The 18,081-nt window shown below is 38.7% G+C and overlaps 1 protein-coding gene across 1 annotated transcript in view; it reads left to right on the forward strand.

Annotated features, from left to right (window-relative positions):
- Positions 1–18,081, forward strand: part of FAT3 (FAT atypical cadherin 3) — a 635,634-nt gene that overhangs the window by 113,710 nt on the left and 503,843 nt on the right. The window contains exon 2 of the mRNA XM_011363289.2: positions 14,002–17,310. Within this exon, the coding sequence (XP_011361591.1) occupies positions 14,019–17,310 (3,292 nt within the window). The 5' untranslated portion in view covers positions 14,002–14,018. The remainder of the gene's footprint in view (positions 1–14,001; positions 17,311–18,081) is intronic.

Genomic DNA, 18,081 nt, shown 5'->3' on the forward strand with positions numbered 1-18,081 from the left:
TCACATAAATTGTGAACATGTAAAGAAATTGAAATTGAAATTAAAGTTGAATCAGTGGTGAAGGAAGAAGCTAGAGCAAGAAGGTCATTCCAGAATCACTCTCCAAATCAGATAGACACAGTAAAGCCCAAAATTTCAAAAGTAGATTGATTTGTATTGAATCTTATGGATGTGTATATATAATGCCATATAATCTGTCTGTGAACTGTGAAGGGCAAAATTATCCAAATAATTTATTTGTTTGTTTTACTTTTTACTAAGTGGAGAGATCAGCATTATGATGATCTAGAATAGAATTGATTTTGGGAGGCAATTTTTAAAAATAAAATCAAATAACCAGTAACTATTTGATTGCAAAACCAAATAATTTTAAACTACCAGATAATATTTCTTTACTGCTTAGTGACATGTTGAATCCAAGTAAACTCTTGAGCGGGAGAGGTAGGGTCATAAACTTTATGACTTTCATCTGGGATTCTGTGATAGTATGGTAAATAAACATTCTCTTTATACTTCTAAAATATTATTTTTTTAAATAAGGTATTATTATAACTGTTTATTTTTGGTTTGGAGCTTGGGTATTCATCCCAGCCCTGCTGTCAGCTAGCCCAAGAACTGAATTCTGAGCGCCAACATTTCAGCTCCAGGACAAGGCTGCTGAACTAAACTCCCTCTAAAATTCCTTATTCTTAACTCTGGATACACCAACCTCAAGTTGCCTTTGATAACATAGCAATGTGCAAGGTCTGGTAATTGCTCATTCTTAGCTATTGTCATTTCCCAATTAAACAAATATCTATTGAATAACTGTTTTTGATTTTGCGGAATATACGTGAGGCAACGGATAGCTGCTGCCAAAAATTCTGGTTAGGAATGTTTAATCTACATAATTTGTCACTAATCATGTCATTTATTCTTTTTCCTAAAAACACATAAGTAATGGAAGGATGACATTCTTACCCTCGTGAGGCTGAGAGCTGACATCTGTGTTTTTGATGTGGAAGATAGAAGCTCTTGAAAATCATAGTGTAACCTAGTGGATTCTTGAAGCTCAGAAAATAAGGTGCTTTGTATACAGACTTTGCTGTTGCTAGATTCTTTATTAATAATATTTACTCTTGTCTGTTAGCATTTACTAATAAATCAAGCTGCTGGGTTTAATATTTGTAATAGTGTAATGCCATTTACTCATAATGATCAAATCACTAGGGCTTCTTTAATTTAAAAAAAAAAGAGGAAGTGAGAGAGGCCTGTTAAAAACAATAGAAATCTGTTCTGAAGGAAAATTCAGATTTGAACCACCTAGGTGGAATGGTTTGGTAAAGGTTAAACAAACCTTCTCTCACTCTAGTAGGACTTTAAAATAAATTTCATCTAAATTCTTGTCAGCTTCCCTGTACAGCTGTCCCTAAACATCTGCCGTGGAAGCTCAGAATTGCTGTCCCCCCCCTTCGCAGTTTACATAAGCTTGTGTAAACTATTTATTTGTAGTACATAATTAGTGGCAAAGTATGTAGTACTTGGTTTTTATCTATATATACTCAAGGGTTGACTAGAGGAAAACTCAATTTAACTACATGGAATGAGTGTACTTGGTTTAAGTCTTGTCAGAGTAACAAACCATTTACTTTTCAGCAACTGTTGATATTAAAGGATGTTTAAAAATCTGTTTAGGTTCTTGTAGCTTGAGGATGAATTATGGGAGTTGTCTTTCAATCTAGGGCAGGATTTGATAGTCCTGTCTTGTACACCATGCTGGTGAGTAAATGATTCCCCCAAACCATGGTCAAGTGAGGCCACTCAGATGCTTGGAAGCTGTGGTCTTAGTAGTTATGCAGAGAAAATTAGGTAAACCTCTAGAGAGGTGACCCTCTTTTGACCTGCAAAGATCAGTCTTCCAGGGCCTTGATTTTGTTGGCCGAGTAAATGCTTCTGTAAAGAATGAGATCCAAGTCAGGTGGGTGGAAAACTGGGGAACATCAGTCCTTGGGATTCCAGCTGCCAGCGTGACTGATGGCCCTGACACACGCGAATACTTCCCGGAGAAATCAGACCAAATGGTTCTACCACCGAGAGGTAAAGTTTCCTTGATTCTCTGTTGTGGGCAGGGAGCTCAGAACCCAGCCAGGTTTATACTGTGGGGTGGAAGTCAGCTCGGCCCTAGAGGAGGAGAGTTTGGTTCTTGGCACCAGAAACCCAGAGCCGACCTCCCTGGGGCGTTATCTGGGGAACATCTCAGTGGTGCCAGGAGAGCTCCATGCAGTGTCTCTGCTATTCTTGGAAAGTATTTTTTCCCCACATACTCGGCTCTACCCTTCTCAGTATAATTGCTCTAGTTGCTCTAATCCAGTTGTGACCTCAACATTATTGAAATTTTAGGCCAGATAATTCTTTGTCTGGGAGGCCGCCCTGCGCTTGGTAGGACGTTTAGCAGCATCGCTGGCCTGTACCTGCTAGATGCTAGTAGCATCTCTCTCCTCATTGCGACAAAGAAAAAGGCCTGCAGACATTGCCAGATGTCCTCTGGGGACAAAACAGTCTGTAGTTGAGAACAACTGTTCTGCTCCTATATTTTCTTGGAGCTTCATTTATAGTTTATCCAACATTTATAGTTTATAGTTTAAGACATTTATAGTTTATCCAACAGCAAATATTTGTTGAGCACCTATTATGTGCCAAGCAGTACATTTGGTATGAGCAACAGTGATGACCGTAAGAGACAGCTCCTTCCTTCATACAGTTTGTAGGCAAGTTGGGATAACAGATACTAATCAGATAGTCTTACTAAAATATAATTAAAACAGTAACAAATATTATGAAGTAAATGATCTGGGTGCTCCAAGAACACATAACAAGGGGCCACGGCTAGTTTTGGGGAATCAGAGAAATGTGCCCTGAGGGGTGTAGAAGCTGAGGTGATTATGTGCATGCGTTTCTGTGATGGGGAATCAGGAAGCAAAACAGAGTTGAACTCAAAGACAAAAACATGTGCAAAGCACCTGAGGCAAGAGGAGATCTGCCAGGAACAGAACAAAACAAACGAAACAAAAGGACCACTTTGGCTGGAAGGTAGAGTAGTTAGAGATGAGTCCAGAAAGGAAGCGAGGGCCAAACTTGGCAGAACTTCTCAGCCATGTTGACGCTTTGGGTCTTTATTATCTTGAATGCATAGGGAAGGTATTGATGTGTTTCAGCAGGGGTAGGATTTGCTCAGGTTTTAGGTATGTGACTGGACGGTTGTAGCAGGAATGCTATGGAGGGGGCGAGAGTGATATGTCAGGCTGGTTAGGAGTTTGAGGCTCTAGGGTTGCTGTCATCTACGCAGACAGGCAGCACCTGGCCCTTAGTGGCACCCTCATTTTTCACATTAGAATGTGTGAATTTGATCTGTTCTGTCTCCAGAGCCCTGGGTTCATACTCATTGAGTTCTTATACATTCATTTTCTTTTCGAACCTACTACATTTGACTGCTTACGCACTTCTGGCTTGCAGTTTCAAAAATGATATCAGGGCCTCAAGAAAGGGGGCGGAATGAGCAAGCGTCCCAGGAAGCTACTTCATTAAGCACAACACCACCCTGGGTCCCACTGCTTCTGCAACTGCATTGTGCAGTAGGATTCACAGAGATGCAGACAGTAAGTAGTTCAGCATCTCTTTGAGTGAGCTCAATTGACCATCCTTGTCCATGTGTGCTTAGTAGTTACTCCTCAAAGAGAGGATCTGCTCTTGGCGTTTTGTCTCCACTCTGTGGCAGCACCTCTAGGTCTTGTCAGGCCAGCTCTGAGGTGCTGTGTGTTCTCATACTTATTCCATTTCTGGCTGCTCTGGGATAGTAACCCTGTCCTCTGCCTGGTATGTTAGGCTAAGGTTGTTTATGCTAAAAATTACTAACTTTGTGCTTGGAGGTTCTTTGACAATTCTTTTAACCTGTGTTTACAGAAATGTCTAAAAATGTCTTACCCACCTAAGGAAATATGTTTTCTTAAGTGAAAATGAGGACCCTACTGACACATGATTCTGCAGGCTTGAGCTTTTTCATTGAGATGGAGGGTAGTTGATGATCGCATGTCCTTGTTGACCTGTTCTTAGGAAGACTGTCTGTGTTGTCCCATGTGGGAATTGAACCTGTGACCTGGTCTCATTAGCACTGAGCAATAATCCAGGTAACACTGACATCAACCCGTCAGTCAATAATAAATAACCTTAATGGGAAGTATGGGAGAACTGAAGGAACCAAATTTGCATTTTGTCATTTGCTAAGACACAGTTGTCAGTGATGACAGTATGAAGCGACATGACCGATGAGATGTCTGTGTTGTCAGCAAACTTCTTGACCCACATGCAAGCTGTATTAAATCTTGACAACTTTTATCATTGCCTGTTCTCAAATAATCTTTGCCTTCCCCTGTGATACAATTTCAACCTCTCTCCATAGTGTGTTCATCTTCCATATGATCAACTGTTTGTCCTCTCCTTTTTGAGTTTAGTACAGTTGCTGCCTAAGATACGTTTTTAGTCTCACCAGTTTCCTGATCTATTGTTTTTTTTTTTTTTATTTCTCGTACAAGCATCCATTTCATCCATCATTTGCTTGTCTCCAGTCTTCATGTGGTGAATATACAGTAATACCACGTTGTAGAGAGTTGGGTGTGTATCTTCTTTCTCATTAGATTTATTTAGCAATTCTGTATTGTGCACCTAACATGTAAAGTCTCATTGCTGCTGCCTTACATTCTGGGGTGACATTTAACCAAACAGCCCGGCATTTCCAGAACTTTGCTCTGGAGCCTGTGGTCTTCTTTGTCCAGAGTAAGACCCAGTCCCAGGTATAACTTTGGAAAAATTTGGAATTGAATTCTGTTCTCCCAGAAGTCCTCTACAATTTTTAGGATATTTTATCATTTATCCCATCCTACTCTGATGGTTCAGCTGTTTCAGAAAAAGGAAATCTGATGTGCCTTTACCTAATTTAGGTCCTGCAGCTCTGTGTACCCTGAGCCCTCTCACGGATGTTTCTCACTTTCCTCTTGCCCTAATGTCACCATTGCTTGTCATAGCAGGAGAGGGATGTACTGAGGGAAGCTCCCGAGTTCTGCTTTCCCGATTCCTGATTTTACTATGCTGATTACTCTTTTTCTTAAAGGAGTCTCCTTTAACAAGGCAAATAACAATTGGAATGATTAAAAAGATGTTTACTTTTGGAAATAGGACAGACCACAGGGACTTAACATGGCGATAAATATGGATTGTGTCAGAATGTAGCAAGCAGAAAGCTCTGAAAGCATCTTTTCCTCTCAACTATATTTTGCCCATTAATTATTGAAATGAACACTATTTAAAGACATTTGTTCTATTTAGAACTATTCAGGTCCTTTTTCTCTCATTCATGCAGTTATGCCAGAGTAAATGCTATTACTTGGAGAAGGTTTTTTGTTTTGTTTTGTTTTTTTAAATTGTGAGCATAAGTGAATACTAATATATCTAGCCTTTGGTTTCTGTCAGTGAGGCCCACCAAAGAAAAATTGAAATCATGTATTTTTCTGGAACATTTTCTCAGACAGCTAAGCATAGGAGCAAATTATATCTTCTCCATACATTTTTTTTTTTCTTACCCTATGATAAATTTCTTTTTCCAGAGGGAGAAGTGATTTTTAAAAGGCTTGAACAACATGCTAATCTTTCCTTCTGATAGCCCCTGGTTGAATTACCCCTGAATTTGAAGCATTTACTGATGAAATGATACTTGACATTAACCAGTGTTGTATGGAAATATTTCTAGCACCTGGGGAGAAAATAAAGGAGGGTATTCATAACACTGCCGCTGTGTGGCTGATTCTTCCATTTTTCTCAGAACCAACTTGAATTACACTTGCTTCATGCTGACTGACTTTTCTCCTCAGAGACCACGTTTAGACAACAGAAAGATTTGTACCACTGGAAAAAGTTAGACTTTACAGTGTTATTACCATAAAAAAGATTGGGTTTGGGTAACGGTCTGCTTGGCTGGTCGGCAGAACCAACTGGAGGTTTTGGATTTGGCCTTTCTTTCTTGTTCAGAATGACAGAAGGCGATGTATCTTTGTAAAGGAAATACTCTTCTTGCTTATAAAGCCCAGCTTAAACGTGGGGCTCAAGTAAATAAGCAGAATTTTCCAGAGAAGAATGAAATATGAACTCACTTTAGGTTTTGAGTGTCAGAGTATTTTTGGTTTGGAAAACTGATTTTGACCATTAACTAAGTAAAAATAGATAATGAAAACTATGAAAATAAATGGATGATTATTCAACATTAATAAGATTCTTCTCCTCATTCCAGTCTTTGTAGCTCATAGAACTGCACAAATTCTTTATATGCCTTTTTTTTTTTAAATGAGAAAAGAAAATACACAGCAAAATATGGAACAGTCATCTCATTCTTCAGTTGGAACATGGAGGTGTGTTGATATGACAAGTATTGAAGCAGTTTGTTCAAGAATAACTCTCAGCTTAGTGAACATGAGAATTCATACCCTGTGAAATGGGGTAGGAGGAAGAATAATAAACTAGTCTCAAGAATCCTTGGATTACATCCAACGCTTTCCAGGCAACTGAACTGTCTGAGGCACAACATCTAGGTTGGACTCAATCGGTGTTTCCCTGTTTTCCACAAAATACTCTTTCTTCGCCTGCAAGTAGCTATGTGTCGGTGGTGAAAGTGGGGAAAGTGGAGAAAGAGATTCATGATCAAACAGATTTTAGAAATTGTGCATATTATATCCCTTGGAATCACAGTTTATATAGTGCGTTTGCGCATGCAACAAGTGCTTGCTGAGGCCTATGTACCAGAAAACTTAGTGCTGCTGGTGGAAACAGACTATAACTATAGACTGTGCTTTCATAAGGAGTTAACAACGCATGGTAAATTTTTAGAGATGACTAAGAACGGGAGAGGGGGGAAGTTTCTTTTGACACATACTAAATGCTCCAAGATCTAAATTATGCAATCTGCTTGCCTTTATTCAACCGGTGTTTCCTAAAACATTTTTTTTTAGTTGCACACCTGTTCATAAATATATGTCATGGAAATGGGAAATCATGTGTTATTGGGGAATGGTGGACTATCTCTGTTTCCTCAGGGTCTCTAAGTTTTATAATTATAATTCCCGATTTGTCTGATGCTCATTTTTATCTTCTCCCTAGTGCATGTTGATTAGACAAATTTCACTCAGTAAAAATTGATTGAATTTTGGCCTTGCAAGGCACTTTGCTAGACACTGTAAGAAGAAGAAGAAATAAGACAGCTTACTTTCCAATATGTAATTTCAAAATAAGTTTAATACAAGGAAGTAGATGATATCAGTGAGGTCCATATAGATAAAATACAAAGTTTAGGGCAGTGATTCTGAGTGTGATTGTCCCAGAATGAGCATCTCCTGGGAACTTGTTAAAATTATAAATTCTTGGCCCCACCCCAGACCAAGGAGTCCAGAAACTCTGAGGTGGAGCCCAGCAGTGTGAGATTAAACAAGCCCTGCATGATTCTGAATCTCACTAAAGTTTAAGAATCACAGCTTTAGAATTGGAGCTCACACTTGGATGGGCAATCTCTGAGATTGCTTCAAAGAGTAGGTAGTGTTTTAGCTAAACCTTATAAGATGAGTAAAACTTGTAGACAAGAATGATAGAGACCTTTAAGACCTGTGTTCTTAAAGGAGGCAATAGCACAGTAGAGTCAAAATCACAGTAGAGATGTAAGGGCCAGTTTTAGCTTTTTTACTAGCAGGCTATGTGACCTTGTCCAAATCACTTAACCTTTCTCATTCTGTTTCCTCAACTTTAAAACTAGAGTGTTGGACTGGACAATTTTATGATCCTTTTGACTATAAAACTCAGTGAGTTTACATGGCTGTGGTTCAGTATATCATGATATAAGCCGAGTAACAGCACGACATAAATTATTTGTGACCCAAATGCCTCGTATATTATCCTGTACACGCTCTAGCTACAATGGTTTGTATTAAGAAAAAAGACCCAGTAAACATTTTTTCTTCTTTTCAGGCAACCATTAGCATCAGCCAGAGAGTAAAACTTTATTCCCAAGTGTGTCATACAGACAGTCTATAACTGATTTCAGGAGCAAGGACCCAGAACATAAAGCAGTGCCATGAGGATGGTAATTTGAGCAGTATCAGAATAAGCTGCTCTGGAAGATAGGGCTTAGCAGTATCTAACTGTTCTGGGACTCATCATTGCAAAGAGAAATCCTGCTAGAACTCCTCAGGAATTAAATGCCAGGTCTGAGGAGTAGTTCCCTCAAGCAGTTATAGTTTCCTGAGTTCTAAAATATACATGTGGTAGTTGGAGTAAGCCGCAGAGTTGTGGCAATAGCCTTTGGCCCATGTCACCCTGCACAGGTGCCTCTGGCACTGACCCTGACCCATGGCATGAGTCTAGGGTCTGTGGAAGGGTGGTTTTCGTAATAGGGATAGGCTACTCCATAGATTGTCTCACATTTGACCTTTTTTTCTTAACCAAGTTTTTACTTGTTTCCCATTTTGTTTTTCTTCTTCTGAACACCTTAATAATTAACATCAGTTGATATTTATGAAACATACTGTGTGCCAGACATGATTGCAAGCCTGTAACATGGCAGTGGGAACTCTTATAATACCTGTTAAAAAGAAAAGGAAACTGAGACTTAAGAAGTGTTACCCAAGCATCACCTAACCAGTAAGTGTAAGTGGCAAAGTATAAATGGGAAAGACGTCTTTTCCTTTACCTTTGATGTGTTTTTTTTGTTTGTTTTAGAAAAGAAAATGTCAGAGTAGGTTGTTAATTTCCTCTCTTATCTTGTAACTCACAGATCTTGTCTTTTCTAAAAACTGTCTTAGTTTGTGATATTAATAGTTAGCATTGTATACTTACTACGAGCCATGAACTGTTTTAAGTGCTTCATATTTATTAACTCAAATCCTGTTGGAAGGAACTATTGTTTCTATTTTATAGAAGAAGAAACTGAAAGTGAGATACAGAGAGATTAAATAACTTGCCCAAAATTACATAACTAGTCAATGGCAGAGCTGGGTTTTAAACCCAGGCAGTCAGGCATTGAAGTGTGCATTTTGGACCCACTGCACATACAGCTTTGTATAGATGTTGGACTCAGTCACAGCACACACCTGAGTGATGGCTGACTTCCATTTTCAGTTCTAACACAAGCCATCTTCATCAAGGATCCTGTAAAAGGAAGACCCTTTACATATTGCCTTTGTTCTCTATTTCACAGCTTATCATAGCACATTTCCATGTCTGTCTGGCTAACAAAACCCTTTCAAAATGTATAAGATAGGAAGAGATAGAGTGAAAATAGAATGTTTTCCTAAGATGCCTTTTTTTCACTTTTAGAAGTCTCAGCTATTTAATGAGGCCAATTTAATGATGGCAGAAAACAGCTTCACCAGGTTACCAGAGCAAGCAGAGGCACCCTGCTGAGTCAAGGCACTCCCAGAGAGGTGGCCTTTGTGAGAGCTGTTCTCTGCCCCTGAGGTCTCTGGTATTTATTCATCCCTGGAGAGAAAAATCTGCATGCCCTCTGAGTCCCAGGCCAAGATCCACTCTAACTGAGCTGGTTGGGCAGGATGGGGAGGCACATTGGCGTGCCTCTGAATAATAAATGTCTCCAAGATTGATGGCTTGATGATCTCTTTGGAGATTATATCAAAAATTATTGATTATGTTACTAAGTCATAGAAAATAGGCTCTGAGGTTGGGAACTAAGTGCTTTCTTTAAAATAACCCAGAAGCAGTAGAGTAAATCAATGTGCAGAGCATCTAAAACAGTGCAACCATCATGCCAGCTTCATAAATAGCTTGGCTTCAATGTGGAAAAAGTAGTAATTTTTTTAAAAAAATTTTACCAGTCATTTTGGCATGCTAAGAAAAGGAAGCCTAAATCTTTATTTTAGTATTTACTTGCAGAATTTTACAGAATTCCTAACTTCCAGCACTTGTTTATTTTGTCAATCAACGAAAAAACTGCAAGACTTTTAAATTAATTTGTGCCCAGTAGAGCTCCCCCCCCCAAAAAAAAAAGAAAATTAAGATGCAAAAACCTTATGAGATATTTTGGTTTCAACAGCTGAGGCCAACAAGCTTAGACATGCTCAGTTTTTTGGTGTTAAATCCAAATTTCAGCACACAATAATACTATTTCATGTCAGTTTGGTTTGAAGTATTTTCTATTTGCATTTAAGGCTATTGATTCTGCTTTATAAGAAAAAAACCAAAAACAAAAAACTCAGCAGTGTATCTTGTTGAAAGAAAAACTCAGTATGCAAAAGTACCAATTTTGGAATAGTTAAATTGAATGAATATTATGACAGTATTCTGTGCTTTGAAGGATTCACCAGAAGGGTTCGTAAAAGTAACTCTCCCCCTCGGGCACTTAAATGTTTACTTATAAACAGTTAACTACTTTGAGGAGGAGTAGCACCAGGGAGAGTAATACTGTGTAAGAAAACAGAGATCTCTGCAAAATTATGGTAAACCACAGGTCTCAAATTGTTATAAAACTCAAAGAAAAACTAATTCATTTGGCACACATTTCCATTTGGTATCAGCTTCAACCTGGGAGTTGTGATCTTGGTATGAGGGGAACCACTTCTTTTTATGGGCCTCAATTTCCACATCTCTGAAATCAGGAGATTGGACCAGCTGGTCTTTAAGGCTCTTTTGAGTCTGTGTAATTTCTTGATTCTGTTTCCTGAAGTAAGATGTTCTTATTTTTTGGTATTTGGAAATTGAATATATTAAAGTCTTCTGAGCCTCTGGTTACATCTGGACCTTAATGCTCTGTTCAGCAAACCAATATTGTGTGCCTCCTCTGTGGCATATACTGTCCTTGCTTCTGGGAAGATAATGAGGCACAGATGCTGCTCCTCCCATCAGGTTTTCTTCAGTGTGGGTTCAGGATGTGGATGGGGGCTGGAAAGACTAAAAAGAGTCCAGATGAACTGAATTCACCTTTGGGGCTATCTTCGCTGATGACCATGAGTCCAGACTTTTGGGGCAAAGTGTCTGCAAAGCTGCTCTCACAGGCAGTGCCCTTTATGTAGAATAGTTAGTGAGAAGTAAGGCAGAAACTGAACTTGTATTTCCTTGGATATGCTGGGATTGACCCCAGTTTTCTGCTTTCAGAGAGTATGCATGGCCTTTGGTCATTCCCTTATGAGAGCCTTGTTTCATTCCACTGCGTTCAATAGTGAACCTAAAAATACCTCTTTCCTCTGGAGCAGTCTCATATGATGAAATAAAAGAGTCAGTTGAGGCATAGAGATTATTATTAAAGCTTCTGATGATTGACATCTGTGATCCCTAAAGAGGGCTCTCTTGCTCCCATATTTCAGCTGCATGTTCCACAAAGAGGCACTTCCAGTTGCGCTGGTCCCATGGAGTTCTCCATTCTTATGGGTAGGATATTTGAACCTACTGCATTCAGGCTACTGCTTTACACACTTAGCACCTGAGGCATTTCCTAAGGAGAGATAGCGGAGGAATCACATGTGAAATTATCTTCTTTTATGAAAAGTTATCCTACCTTTCTGCTTTTCATTTTTATTGTCTGTTCTACTTATGAAATCCCTACGTTAAACTTTACTCTTTCTATATGCCTATTCAGTGTTTCCTAGATACTAAAGCAGATGAAAGCAGCAAGATATAGTTCATCCCCAGTTGGAACCAAGCAAATGCACGCCAAGAATTTTGCTTTATGAGAGTCTCCTGAAGGGCAGCATTGGGGAAAAAAAATGAGAGAATCTTGTTCAGTGTGGAGAGAGTCTGAATTATAATTTAGCCTAATTCAGCCTCTGCTACAGGAACATGAGGTTTGAATGGTTCATCTGCAAAAAGAGTATAATAACATGTGCCTTACCCATCCTGGATATGAAAGTGTTTTATGTAGTAGTCCCCTCTTATCCATGGTTTCACCTTCCAAGGTTTTAGTTTCCTGTGGTCCCAAAATATTAAATAGACAATTCCAGCAATAAACAATTCATAAGTTTTAAATTGGGTGCTGTTCTGAGTAGCATGATGAAATCTCCTGTTTTCTTGCCCCGGACATGAGCCATCCCTTTGTTGATGACGTAGTCGCTGCCATCTTGTTTAACAGGTTGGCTCTCAGGATATCTCAGTGTTCAGGTCACCCTTATTGTACTTAATAATGGACCCCAAAGTGCAAGAATAGTGATGCTGGCAATTAGGACATGCCAAAGAGAAGCCGTAAAGTGCTTCCTCTAACTAAAAAGGTATGCATACATGGGGAAAATATTGTATATATAGGGTTCAGTACTATTTTTGGTTTCAGGCATCCACTGGGGTGTCTTGGAAAGTATTTCCCTCAGGTAAGGGGGGACTACTGTAAACTACACAATAATTTATAATTTAAAATGTTGAAATGTAGGGTATTTTTTCCGTTTATAGCAGGTAATTGGAAGTTGTTTAAAATCAGAAAAGAGATAACCAATAGAGATGCTGAGTGGGTTTTATGCTTTTCCATTACTGATAAATGTTGACTAGTTTAATAGAATTAAATCATGTCATATATGCTTCTAGGGGCTTTAATTATTCTATTCTTGTTACAAATAATTTAGAGAGAATGGTGGTGCTATAGGAAAAAGCATGGCTTTAAATAAGAAAGAACAGGGTTTGAGATCCCGCTCTGCTACTTACCAGCTGGAAGACATCTGTTGAGACAATGTTCCAACCAAATAGCTTAATTTCTCTAACTTTTAGTTTTCTAACGTGTAGTTTGGTAAAATAGTACCTGTTGCTTAGGGTTGTTGCAAGGATCCAATGCAACAGGGAGGAAATGCCTGACTCAGTGCCTAGCCCATGGTATGCAAAGTCCCATTTTTTCTTTTCTCCATATTCCCTGTAGAGGAGAAAGAGAAAGAGAATGTGAGGTCTTGCAGAGTATGCCTTAATGGAAGAACTTGGGGATTCTAAAAATCTGAACCATCAGGGTGTAAATAGACTTAGCTCATCCTTGTTAAATAGCCTCTTTGCCCCCACCGTCTATTTTAAATACTTGACAGATTTTACTGTTAAAATAGGAGAATATTTTTATCTTTAAATCTATATAGAAACAGAGCTATTGTGACTGTGGAGATATAATAGACTGATACAAATAATTGGAAGTAATTCCTTCAATTACTCTTCTGAACATGAATCTCTTTTAATTCTTTAAATTTTTCTTGTACAGAATCCTTACCTCTCTTGTTCTGAGTAGCATTCTACTCATGGATATCAATTAGATCATGCAAAAGTAATTATATAACCATTAATGAACAATGTTAATTGAAGAAATATTGGAAAATGCACATATGCCTGTAAATCTCAAAACCACACGGTTAATCCTTTTCAAATCTAAAAATGTAGTTGTGCATTAGATGTTTAAATAATAATAGAATCATATCACATGTATTGTTTTATAATCTCTTAGCATTATATCTTAATGCTTCTGAAAATACAGATCTTTTAAAATTATTATTTTTAATGGCTGCATAGTATTTCACTTTATGAATGTACCAAAAATTATTTGATTCTCTATTGATAGGCAATTAGTATCTTTTCAACCGTTTTGTATTTTAAACTGAGCTATAAATGTACACTTTTCTAATTATTGCCATAGGATAATTGCCCAGAAGATAATTAATTCTAAGTCACATGTAAATGCACTTTTTAAGGCTTCCAGTACATATTTTTAAATTGACTTTGAGAAAGCAAGAAATCTTTTACCAATGAAAAATTCTATCAAAAATGTCATCTTTTACCAATGAAAAATTCTATCAAAAGTGTCATTAAAAAAAAAAAAATCAAACAAGATGAGGGTAAGTGGTAAGGTTTCTAATTTTTTTATTGTATTGATGTTTTTTAAAAGCATTGTTTCATAACAGTTATTTTCTATTCTTCCACTTTCCTCTTAAGTTAATTTATCTTTTCTCTCTCTTTTTTTTTCCCCTCCAGGATGGAAGTATGATGTGATGGATATAACTATGGGATACTGTGTGGGTACACGGCCTCCTCCTTCTTGCCTCATCCTCCTGCTTCTCAAGCTCTTGGCCACTGTTTCCCAAGGGCTGCCTGGGACTGGGCCCCTGGGCTTCCACTTCACACATTCCACTTATAATGCTACAGTGTATGAGAATTCAGCAGCAAGGACCTACGTCAACAGTCAGAATAGAATGGGCATCACCTTAATAGATCTGTCCTGGGATATCAAATACAGAATAGTATCTGGAGATGAGGAAGGCTTTTTCAAAGCAGAGGAAGTCATTATTGCAGATTTCTGTTTTCTCAGAATAAGAACTAAAGGTGGAAATTCTGCCATATTGAATAGGGAAATTCAGGACAATTATTTATTGATAGTAAAAGGTTCTGTCAGAGGAGAGGATTTAGAAGCATGGACCAAAGTGAATATACAGGTTTTAGATATGAATGATCTGAGACCTTTATTTTCACCCACAACATACTCTGTTACAATAGCAGAAAGCACACCTTTGAGGACTAGTGTTGCCCAGGTGACAGCAACAGATGCAGATATTGGTTCCAATGGAGAATTCTACTACTACTTTAAAAACAAAGTTGATCTCTTTTCCGTTCACCCCACAAGTGGTATCATCTCTTTAAGTGGACGATTAAATTATGATGAGAAGAATAGGTATGATCTGGAAATTTTGGCTGTGGACCGAGGGATGAAACTCTATGGAAACAACGGAGTAAGCAGTACTGCAAAGCTTTTTGTTCACATTGAACGCATAAATGAACATGCCCCAACTATCCATGTAGTCACTCATGTTCCCTTCTCTCTGGACAAAGAGTCGATCTATGCAGTGGTGACAGTTGATGATCTAGATGAGGGGGCCAATGGAGAGATTGAGTCTGTTTCCATTGTGGCTGGGGATCCTTTAGATCAGTTCTTCCTGGCTAAGGAAGGAAAGTGGATGAATGAGTACAAGATTAAGGAGAGAAGGCAGGTCGACTGGGAGAGCTTTCCCTATGGCTACAATCTCACTCTCCAAGCAAAAGACAAGGGGTCTCCTCAGAAACTTTCTGCCATAAAGATTGTCCACATTGCCAACCCCAAAAGAGACACTGTCCCAATTAGATTTGAAAAAGAAATGTATGATGTGAGCATTAGTGAATTTTCTCCTCCTGGCGTCGTGGTTGTTATAGTAAAGTTAAGTCCTGAACCGCTAGGTGTGGAATACAAATTATCGCCTGGTGAGGATGCACAATACTTCAAAATTAATCCCCGGTCAGGTCTGATTGTCACAGCACAGCCACTGAATACCGTTAAGAAGGAGGTTTATAAACTGGGGGTGACAAACAAGGAAGGAGACTTAAAAGCACAAGTCACCATTGGCATAGAAGATGCAAATGACCATACCCCAGAATTTCAGCAGCCACTGTATGATGCTTTTGTGAATGAAAGTGTTCCAGTGGGAACGAGTGTTCTGACAGTTTCAGCTTCTGATAAGGATAAAGGAGAAAATGGGTACATTACCTATAGTATTGCCAGCCTGAATTTGTTACCGTTTGCCATTAACCAGTTTACAGGTGTTATTAGCACAACCGAAGAACTGGATTTTGAATCTTCTCCAGAAACTTACAGGTTCATCGTCAGAGCCTCTGACTGGGGTTCCCCATATCGCCATGAAAGTGAGGTAAATGTGACTATTCAAATAGGAAACGTCAATGACAACAGCCCTCTCTTTGAAAAAGTGGCTTGCCAGGGAGTTATTTCATATGATTTTCCAGTTGGGAGTCACATCACAGCTGTCTCAGCAATTGATGTTGATGAACTTGAACTTGTAAAGTACAAAATCTTATCTGGAAATGAACTTGGTTTCTTTTATCTAAACCCAGACTCTGGTGTTTTACAGCTTAAAAAGTCACTGATGAATTCTGGCATTAAAAATGGCCAATTTGCCCTCAGGATTACAGCAACCGATGGAGAGAATTTTGCGGATCCCATGTCTGTTAACATTTCAGTCTTACATGGGAAGGTATCTTCAAAGAGCTTCAGTTGCAGAGAAACTCGTGTGGCTCAAAAGCTGGCAGAAAAATTACTCATTAAGGCAAAAGCCAATGGGAAACTGAATCTGGAGGATGGATTTCTCGACTTTTATTCGATTAATAGGCAAGGACCACATTTTGACAAGTCATTTCCTTCTGATGTGGCTGTGAAGGAGAACCTGCCAGTTGGTGCTAACATCCTGAAGATTAAAGCCTATGATGCCGACTCTGGCTTCAATGGAAAGGTGCTATTTACAATATCTGATGGAAATACGGATAGTTGCTTTAATATCGATATGGAGACTGGGCAACTTAAAGTCCTTATGCCCATGGATCGAGAGCACACAGACCTCTATCTCCTTAATATCACCATCTATGACTTAGGTAATCCACAAAAATCTTCATGGAGGCTGCTGACCATTAATGTGGAGGATGCTAATGACAATAGCCCAATTTTTCTTCAAGACAGTTACACAGTTAATATTCTCGAAAGTTTAGGTATTGGTACTGAGATTATTCAAGTGGAAGCCAGAGACAAAGACTTGGGTTCTAATGGCGAAGTGACTTACTCAGTCTTGACAGATACCCAACAGTTTGCCATCAATAGTTCAACTGGAATTGTTTATGTAGCTGACCAATTGGACCGAGAGGCCAAAGCAAACTATTCATTAAAAATAGAAGCCAGAGACAAGGCAGAAAATGGCCAGCAGCTGTTTTCGGTTGTGACTCTTAAGGTGTTTTTGGATGACGTCAATGACTGCTCCCCAGCTTTCATTCCCAGTAGCTATAGTGTGAAGGTTCTTGAAGATCTCCCTGTTGGCACTGTCATCGCTTGGCTGGAGACCCATGATCCAGATCTTGGACTGGGGGGTCAAGTGCGCTATTCGTTAGTTAATGACTATAATGGGAGATTTGAAATAGATAAAGCGAGTGGGGCCATCCGCTTGAGCAAAGAGCTTGACTATGAAAAGCAGCAGTTCTATAACCTCACAGTTCGGGCTAAAGACAAAGGGCGGCCTGTCTCTCTGTCCTCTGTTTCCTTTGTTGAGGTGGAAGTGGTGGATGTCAACGAAAACCTCCATACGCCCTACTTCCCAGACTTTGCTGTTGTTGGATCTGTAAAAGAAAACTCACGTATTGGAACAAGTGTCCTGCAGGTGACTGCCCAAGATGAGGACTCCGGGAGGGACGGAGAGATCCAGTACTCCATCAGGGATGGCAGTGGTCTTGGAAGGTTCAATATAGATGACGAGAGTGGTAAGTTTGACATTTTGTGTCAGAAGTGTAATTTCACCTTTCACAAATTGTAAACATTGGAAAAGTAAAGGGGCGTTCTCACACTAAAATAGAATGACAAATGAGGTTGCATTTGGTGGAGAAATGGCACAGAAAAAGCTTTTTCTTAGAATGTGCTGGTTTATAAGAGGACCTGTTTATACAGTATTAGCCATGGTTTTCAGTGGGGGTCCCTATTTTTTGTTTTTCTTGTTTAGCACTACTATACCTGGTTATCTTCTGATAAGTGTAGGTAATGGTCGCCTCTGTTGATTGCACTTTTGACCTTCACTCAATTAAGGGCCCTGATAAAGTAAACTACATTTGAATTGACTTTAAATTAGAAGTGTGGAAGCAGATCTCGTATACCAATCTTTCCTTTTACAGTCATGCTTTCCTGAAATGATACTGCATCAATTGCTTGGTCTTTTATGTTTCATGGGTACATCTGGTCCTTGAATGACAGGCATTATTTGCACTGTGTATGCTCCATTAATGTATGGAGGTATGCTTCTACAAATGTTTTCATTAGATAGACTAGAGGAGGTGTATTGTGGATTTTGTTTAGAAATTATTTTAAGATTTTATTTGTAAGAATTGACTTTTTATGGAAATATTTTAAAAATTGGAGCAGAATTGTCCCAATATTATTATTATCTATTACCTATTTATTTACTCTCCATCACTGATACAGATATATATGCATATATATTTTTTCTTCTAGTTATTGTCATTTTAATCTAAGTGTATGTG

The sequence above is a fragment of the Pteropus vampyrus genome, unplaced genomic scaffold, assembly GCF_000151845.1.
Source record: "Pteropus vampyrus isolate Shadow unplaced genomic scaffold, Pvam_2.0 Scaffold84, whole genome shotgun sequence".
NCBI classification, from domain to species: Eukaryota; Metazoa; Chordata; class Mammalia; order Chiroptera; family Pteropodidae; genus Pteropus; species Pteropus vampyrus.